At 42.4% G+C, this 9,300-nt stretch overlaps 1 protein-coding gene across 1 annotated transcript; it reads left to right on the forward strand.

The window, feature by feature from the left end:
- Window positions 1–6,617: 6,617 nt before the first annotated feature.
- Window positions 6,618–8,646, forward strand: KLF14 (Kruppel like factor 14). Its single transcript, XM_032643554.1, has one exon. It carries the CDS (start codon window positions 6,858–6,860, stop codon window positions 7,839–7,841), a length of 984 nt encoding a protein of 327 aa, XP_032499445.1. The 5' UTR covers window positions 6,618–6,857; the 3' UTR covers window positions 7,842–8,646.
- The last annotated feature ends 654 nt before the right edge of the window (window positions 8,647–9,300 follow it).

The raw sequence follows: 9,300 nt of genomic DNA on the forward strand, positions 1-9,300 counted from the left end.
TTAACAAAAAGAATTTCTGTAGCAAAGTAAGGGCTAAATATTGGAGCAATTTTAATAATACATGAGGGTATGGAAATGGTGACAGAGGACAGATAAGATATCCATCTCTTGAGAAATTTGGCTTTAAAGGGGAATATGGCTATGTGACAGTAGCTAGAGGAGATGGAGAGTCAAGGGGGGAGTTTTTTTAAATTGGAGATATTAGTCCATTATTGAATGTTGATTGAAATTATTCTGTAGAGAAGGAAAGACAGAAGATGATGGAGAGAGAAGAGATATGTTATCATTTGTGGACCTTGAGAAACAAGAAGTAATGGGGCTATAACTCATGAGAATGGACTGGCCTTTGCCAAAAGTGGGGAAGGAGACTGGTACAGATGCAATGGGTTTGCAATATTTCTGGGAATGTTGAATGTCTATTTGAGATTGGTAATCATGAATGGTGATACTAATCTGTCAGTTTATATATTCCTATTCATTTATTCCATATATATTTATAGAATGCCTACTATGTGCCTCCTTTGAACCACTTGTGACCAAAGGGGTAGACAGGTCATCCTTTCCAGGCTTTCAGGAACATCTCTTTGACGTTGCTCCTGGAAGCTTCTGAACAAGCTTGGGGGAGGTAACATTTCTGTAACATTTACTTCAAGCTGCAGTAAACACTACATTGAGGAATTACCCTTATTCTACTTTCCATTTCAAATAATCCTCCATTACTTCCAGAGCAAATTCCTAAGAGGTTATATAATATGCACTGGTTACAGATCAGCTCAAGTGATAGAACACCACCTATATAGAGACCCCAAAGTCTTCTCATCAACTTAAACAACTGATGCTCTGTCCATTATCCAGTGAATTCCTCAACCCCAAGAAACAAGAAAACTCCCCTCCCTATCCAGAGAAACTACCTATGTATAAGGCATCTCTTCCCTGCCACTTCCTCCAACTATGCTTCTTTTCATACAGAGGAATCTCTTGGGAGGCCCTTCCCAGCGGTTGAAGACTGTGTGTCTTCCACTGGAAATGGAAGAGCTCCTTCAGCAACCTCCAAATCAGTATTAGCGCCCCAACCCCAAGCCCCTCATTTGCATTGCTTTTCCAAATTTCAAGAGGATCATCTAGACAATTTGCAGTGTAAGCGCCACATCCACAAATTAAGAAAAACATAAGCAAACACTTACATTAAACACAGAGGCACCTCCTTTTTTTCAGAAAGAGCTTTCCTTAGGTGATCACCTACACAAAAGTAAATGTTACTTTTTCTGTACTGTTGGTAGGAAAGATCCTGTCATCTATGGAAAGCACCCTTCTGAAAATTTAGTGTCTAAGAAGTCACAACGGAATTATGACGTAGGACTGAATGACAATGGAAGCACTATTTTGAAACCTGTGGAATAGAGATAAAGCTTGGGAAATTTCTCTTCAAGGGGAATTTATAGCCCTAAGTTATATTTTTAAAAAAATAAGAAAAGGACTTCCCTTGTGGCGCAGTGGTTAAGAATCTTCCTGCCAGTGGAGGGGACACGGGTTCGAGCCCTGGTCCGGGAAGATTCCCACATGCTGCGGAGCAACTAAGCCCATGTGCCACAACTACTGAAACCCACGAGCCTAGAGCCTGTGAGCCACAACTACTGAGCCCACGTGCCACAACTACTGAAGCCTGTGCGCCTAGAGCCTGTTCTCTGTAACAAAGAGAAGCCATTGCAATGAGAAGCCTGCACGCCGCAAGGAAGAGTAGCCCCCACTCGCCGCAGCTAGAGAAAGCCGGCGCACAGCAACGAAGACCCAATGCAGCCATAAATAAATAAATAAATTTATTCAAAAAGAAAAAATAAGAAAGATTGGAAATTAATGTGTTAGGTATTTAAGTTGAAAAACTTTTTTAAAAAAAGGTGTAACATGCTAAACTAGACAAAAGTATGAGAGATTAATAAAAATAAATATAGAAATTAAATATATTTTAAAAGAAACGGATATGATCAGCAAAAGCTGACTATTTGAAAAGATTGTAGACACACTTCTATAGGTTTGTCTTAAAGTGTAGACAAACCTCTGTTGTCTACATTTTAAGACAGACCTGTTACGACAAAAAGAAAAAAAGAGAATTCACAAGTATGTAATACCAGGAATGAAAAGGAGGATATAACTACAGATACTGTAGAGAATTTTTAAATAATGAGGGAATGCTGTGAACCACATACCAAAATTTCAGAGGCTGAAATGTAATACCTAATTTTTAAAGAAAAAAAAGTGAATTAATAAAGTTGACTCAAGAAGAAATAGAAAATCCAAATAAACTAATAATCATGAGAGAAACTGAACTGAATTTTCAAAACATAATTGTTTCACAGATGAGACTTACCAAATATTCAAGGAACAAATAATACCTATCTCATACAAATCGTTACAGAAAGTAGAAAAAGGGAAACCTCTAAATGCATTTTATGAGAGTGGTATAAACATGGACAAAGGTAGCACAAGAAACGAAGATCATAAGCCAATATCATTTAGGAACATAGATCCTAAAATAAAAAGCACTTGCAAATTGCATGAAGTAGTGTATTAAAAAATAATAGTACATTATGGCAAAACAAGGTTTATGTCAAAGAATGCAAGGATAAATCTACGTTAGAAAAATCTATCAAAGTGACCCGTTACTTTAACATATCAAAGACAAAACCGATAATCATCTCAAAAGTTTTAGAAAAAGCACTTAACAAAATTCAATGTTCATTTCATGGTTTTAAAATATTCCTACTTCAAACTCAACTGGGATAGAAGGGAACTCCCTAACCTTATAAAGCGTTTCTACCAAAAACTTATAGCAACTACCATAAATAATGATGACACATTAGAAACATTCTCAATGACATAGAAATAGGAAAACAATGCTTGCTCTCATTCTTGCTATTTGATGTTATATTGGAGGTCCCAGCCCATCCAATGACATAAGAAAAGGAGAAAGTATTGAGTATTATTTAAGGATAATATTATCTACATAAAAATACAAGAGAATTTAAAAATAAACAGTAAGAAAGTTCAGCATATTTGCTAAAACAGGATTATTCCATGAGAATTCCCTGGCAGTCCAGTGGTTAGGACACTGCGCTCTTACTGCCAAGGGCCCGGGTTCAATTCCCAGTTGGTGAACTAAGATCCCACAAGCCACGTGGCACAGCCAAAAAAACCAGGATTCTTCCAAAATCAGTAACTTTTCCAAACAGCAGCACTAACCAATTTAAAAATTTTTTAAAGGATCCCACTTGAAAAAGCAACAAAAACTGTAAGGTACTGAGGAATAAATCTAACAAAGAGGTACAAGCATTTTATACGCAAAGTATAAAATGTTATGGAAGGATATGAGGAAATCAGAATAATATTAATGTATTGGATGACTCAGTTTTATAAAGATGTCATATCTCCCAAAATTTAACCTACAAATTTAACTCAGCAAAATACTGAGAAGATTTTTCAGTGGAAGTTGACAAACTGATACTAAAGTTAACATGGAAGAGCAGAAGTCCAAAAAATAGCTGGTACAGTTTTTTTAATGAACAAATGGAGGAAATGCCCTTCTACAGGTGAAGACTTATCATAAAGCCATAATAATTAAAACTTTGTAGTACTGTCTCAGAATTGGTTTGATCAGTAGAAAAGGACAAAGTAGGAATATATCCATGAATGTACGGAAATTTAATTTATAATCACAGTGGCATTACACATTAATGGGAGGAATGAAAGACTGTTTAGTAAATCAGGTCATGACAACAGGTTTTCCATGTAGGGGGAGGGAGAATAAAATTAAATTCCTACTTTACACCCTTCCAAAAAATAAGTCCTGGATGGATCAATTTTACAAGTGTGGAAAACAAAACTTTAAAACATTAAGGGAAAAAACATAGGAGGCTATCTTTGTGGCATCACATGTGGAGAGTTGTCTTTAATATGACATAAATGACACAAACTATAAAGAAGATCAGTGAATATGACTACATTTAAAATTTTCTATAGTTCAAAAGTTATTGGAAGTTAAAAGAGAAGTCACAGAATGAGACAATATAATGTTAATATATGTGAACTCCTACAAATCAAGAGGAAAAATGATGAAAACATACACAGCCCACTGGATAAACGGATGAAGGCTATGAAAAAACAAACCACAGACTCAGAAACCTTAATAACCAGTAAATATATGCTCAACCTCGTTGGCAGTGAGGGAAATCCAAATAAAGCGATGAGATCCTGAGCTTAAAAAAAAAAAATCAAATTGTCAGAAATAAGAAAAGTCTGAATCTAGAAAGTAAGGGAAGGTCATGTGAGGGAAACAAGAACTCTCATACACCGCTGATGGGTGTATAAATTGGAGAACCATTTGGCAGTCTCTAATAGTGTGTAACCTAGCAATTCCCCATATAGGTAGACAGAGAAATTCTACCTACCTATAGAAGACACATGTACACATATGTACATATTAGCATTGCCCTTAATACCAAAATATTGGCAGCAGCTTAAATATTCATCAATAGGGGAATGAATAAACCCAGCACGTTCACATGCATGGATCTACAATATAGCAATTAAAATGAATGCACTGGATTTATATTTATCAACATGGAAAGAATGAAAACATACCATGAAGGAAAAAAAAAAACAAGTCACAGAATATGCATAGTCCAACACCACACCTGTGCATTTAAAAAATCAAAACAGTACTCTGTATTTGTATGGGTTCATATGTAGTAAAAGTATAAAGCCTAGATTTAAAAGTTACATACCAAATTCGTGATAATGTTTGCCTTTGGAGAAAAGGGTGGAGAATGGTTTTGGGGAGGAGCGCAAAGGGACTTCAATTTTATCAGAATGTTGAATAGTTCAATTAAAAAAAAAAAACAGACCTGAAGCAGATATAGCAAAATGCTAACATTTACCAATTACATGAGATAGGTGCATGGGTGCCTGTAATACTCTCTCTGCATTTTAAAATAGCTTTAGATTTTTTTTTAAATAATAATATTTTTAAAAAACAGCTAGTAAAGAATTCTATCTGATAGAATTTTAATATGTGTAGATAAAGAGTTAATTGTCTAAAATTTTGAAGCAAGCAGCTTTATAATAATTATGTTTTAGAATAGAATCTCCATAAAGATAACAAAGCTGACAAGATCATAAAACTACTGAAATGAATAAAGCAGATTCTATAAGTGTCAACATGGATAGTTCTCAAAATCATACTGAGGGGAAAAAGTAAGTTGCAAAATGATATGTACACTACTGTACCATTTATAAAGAAAATTTAAAATATATAAGCATGGACATATATATTTACATATAATATATAGGTAATTAGGTAATAAAGAATAATAACAATGCTGGAAGAATACACACTTTATGATACTGATTACCTAGGCAAGTAAGGAGAGAGAAAGGTGAATGGAACTGGGGAGGAAAATAAGGTGACATTCAACTCTATCTGGAATTTTTAATAAAAATAAAAAACCTGAAGCAAATGTGACAAATATTTCACATTTGATTACCCTAAGAAGTAATACATGAATATTTGTTATTCTTGAGATATATGTATTTCTAATGCTCAAAAGAATAAGTACTGAAGAATTGCAAATAAACTGCACATAATTCAAAAATATGTAAGTAAAGCTTGTATACATCAAAAACGATACGCTATGACTATTTTTAGAAATTATCCTGTTTGCTTTTCTGTGTTTTTAATTTTTTAAAATGCAAAAGAAGAAAAAAATGAAAGCAGTGAAGAAATGTAAACATATACATACATATATCTGATTATATAAAGAGAAAAACCTCCACAATCACAAAACGCCATATGAGCAATTCTATATAAATTGCTGCATTTTCTTATTTTTAATTTTTGTCAAGAGAAAAATAAAAGATGTTGCCTAGTTGGAAACGTGACTTTCTATTATTAAAATTCTGGGAATCCATTTTAATGTGTTTATCTCGCTGCTAGTCTATAATTTATATTACAGCGTGGAAATTTGTTTGTATGCCTGTGACAGGTTAAAGCAGTTTAAACATGCATTTTTCTTTCGTTGGTTGAATAGTTAAATCGTTACTCAGAGGATTTTAAGTTTCAATTTCAACCATGAGGGGATTCTTTGCTTTTCTTCAAGGTTAAAAATGTTTCTGGTTCAAAATGCTATTAATTAATGGCTACGTAGTGGCTCTATTTAGGGAATTGGTACCGACCCTGGGTTAGCAGTGGAACTGTTAGATGAGAAAACTTTTTTGATGAAGACTCGGGGATATTTTAAATTCGATCTGACAGCGGTAACAGAAGTGAAATGTAATTCCAGCCCGCTTAACTAACAATCGTAATTATGAATCGAAAGACATGTCAGGTATAAGCATTTTTTTCCCTAAATAAAAAAGTTTCTCGGACTCCGCCGGACACCCAGCTGGCGGAGGACCAGCGGGCGAAGGGGGAGCGAAGCCGGCAGGCTGCCCAGAAGTTACGATCGGGGAGTTTTCTCTTTATTAAAATTACCTGGCTCACCAGCAGAGGCAAGAACGCGAAGACAAGATAATTTCTTAGGCTGTTAAAAATGACTTAGCCCGGTGGGCCCCGCGTTCCGAGGGGGTGTCCTGCGGCCGGGGCGGGTCCCGCCGCCCCCGCGGGCTCCGGTGCGTCAGGGGCGCGTCAGGCGGGGCGGGCGCCGCGCGGGCGGCGGCGGCGGCGGCTGCGGCGGCGGGTGGCGGGCGGCGCGCACCGGGCCTCCTGCTTCTCGCTCCGAGGCTGCGGGACGGACGCTCCCGAGAACTCTCTCGCCCGCGGCCGGCCGCGCTCGGACGGCGCGCGCCGGCGGCCCGGCGGTGCCAGCATGTCGGCTGCCGTGGCGTGCCTGGACTACTTCGCCGCCGAGTGCTTGGTGTCCATGTCCGCGGGTGCCGTGGTTCACCGCCGCCTGCCGGACCCCGAGGGCGCGGGCGGAGCGGCAAGCTCGGAGGTGGGTGCGGCGCCGCCGGAGTCCTCTCTGCCGGGTCCGGGGCCACCGGGGCCCGTGTCGGTCCCCCCGTTCCCCCAGGTCCCCGCCCCCAGCCCCGGCGCGGGCGGCGCCGCGCCCCACCTGCTGGCTGCAAGCGTCTTGGCTGACTTGCGCGGCGGCTCTGGGGGGTGCTTTGGAGACTACTCGGGGGAAGCTCTGCGCGCCTCGACCGGTTCCTCCGACCCGACCCCGTGCTCCGGCCCGACCCTGTGCTCCAAGCCGACCCCGGCCACCAGCGCGGCCGAGGTCTCCGGACCCGTGCACTCCTCCCGCGCGCTCGCGGTCCCTGGCGCGCCAGCCATCCCGGGAGTGCCTTCCCACCCTGGCGCGGTCTCCGGCGTGGCCCCTGGGACGGTCCCAGCCCCCGCCACGGGTCCAGGCCCCCGTCGGAGGCCAGTCACACCTGCTGCCAAGCGCCACCGCTGCCCCTTCCCGGGCTGCAACAAAGCTTATTACAAGTCATCGCATCTGAAGTCCCACCAGCGCACCCACACGGGTGAGCGCCCTTTCTCCTGCGACTGGCTCGACTGCGACAAGAAGTTCACGCGCTCCGACGAGCTGGCCCGCCACTACAGGACGCACACGGGCGAGAAGCGCTTCTCCTGCCCACTCTGCCCCAAGCAGTTCTCCCGGAGCGACCACCTGACCAAGCACGCCCGCCGCCACCCAGCCTATCATCCCGACATGATCGAGTACCGGGGGCGCCGTCGCACTCCCCGCGTCGACTCGCAACCCGCCAACCTGGTGGACAGCTCCGGCTCCGTCCCCGGGCAGGTGCCCAGCTTTACCACCTGCTTGTCTGACAGTCATTGCTGTTAGTTGTCCCCTCAAGGACGATCCCCCAGACCATTGTCCTTGCTTTCTTTCTGCCCATCCCTCTTTCCCAGAGTGATTAGACCAAGGCACAGACTGGCTTCTCCGCTCTGAGGGTGGGTCCAGGCAGGCACGTTGGACTCTGGGGAGGGACTGTGGGCCCGAAAATAGCAGGAATCCTTACAACACGTATATCATCCAAAAAAGGGGGGTTTGCCTCAAGACAGCCCCCAGGAACTGATAAGAAGGGATGAACCCCGGTACTCTCCAGAGTCCTGAAGAGTCTCCCTTCCATGGGAACCAGAGATGTGAAACTGGAATTCTCAGGTGCCTGAGGAGCTCTCAGTCTCAAAGGACTCTAGTGTCTTACCCACCCACCAGGGCGGACCTTGGAGAGGGTGTCAGGGGTGGCAGTCTTGGAAATGTCCAAGACTGGGATGGTGAGAGGCCTTTGGAAACAGAAATGATTTCTATTTCTGTAAACAGCAATGTTTACTAATGTATTTTTAGTGTATTTTAAACAGGGATCACAGGTTGATAGGAGATTGATATCCCCCACTCCCCAACTGCCCCAGCTACCTCTGCTAGGAGAGGCCATGTAAGAGTCCATGTGGATGTATGGCTGGGAGATGCTTCTTGGTGTCTGGGGTGTGGTGCGAGCCTGTTTGCAGGTCCTGTTGCAAGGGTTGGAACCCTGCACTTGTGTCATAGCTTTTCTTCTAATTTGAAGTGCTACTTGGGGAAGTAACTTCCTGGCTCACTCGCAATGATATTGGTTTAAAAATTTGGAAACAATCATAAACGCACCAGAAATAAAAGGGTGATCCAGGCTAGTTCCCACTTCACCAAGAGGGCAAACCCAAGTGACGGTGGGTGAGATAGGTCCAAACCAAGACCTTTCAGAACCATTGTTAACGTTCAGGGAAATAGGGGTTTTTGGTCCCAGCTGGCCACACTCCCAAATAACCTCAGGTGTGGTAGATTCTGTTCATTTCTTAGTGGCTAGCTAGGGGGTTATTTCCCTTGGGGTCTGTGCATTTTTGTTTCTGCAACAGGTGAGTTGGTGGTTTGGGGAGGGGAAGGTGGGAGCGGCTTCTTTCAAACAGCTAGCTGCTCTGGATTTGGAGAAGGGACAGCAAGGTGAAAGTTACTGTCAAATAGGAGGACCCTTCTCCCCTGACCTTGGAGCCCCTCCAAGTTACATCCTCAGGACCCCTCTCCCCCAGTGCAGGAATTGAGCATCACCAGTATTTATTTTTCTCTGTAAGTGTTTCTGCTGCTATGGATGAAATTGTTGGCCACTCTGCTTATGTATGTGTGAATGTGTATACATGTGACCCTTTCATTAGAGATGGGGCTGAAAGGCATTTCCTGCTCTGGTAAAGTCCTCTTTAGCCCCCTTCTGAATATCTTGTCATAGTCCACCAATCACGTTTGTGGAGGATGCCAGGCTCTCAAAGGGCCA

This window comes from Phocoena sinus, chromosome 9, assembly GCF_008692025.1.
Source record: "Phocoena sinus isolate mPhoSin1 chromosome 9, mPhoSin1.pri, whole genome shotgun sequence".
Taxonomy (NCBI): Eukaryota; Metazoa; Chordata; class Mammalia; order Artiodactyla; family Phocoenidae; genus Phocoena; species Phocoena sinus.

Excerpts from the sequence above, each read along its gene's own strand:
- KLF14 (XM_032643554.1), top strand. The coding sequence starts at position 6,858 with ATGTCGGCTGCCGTGGCGTGCCTGGACTACTTCGCCGCCGAGTGCTTG.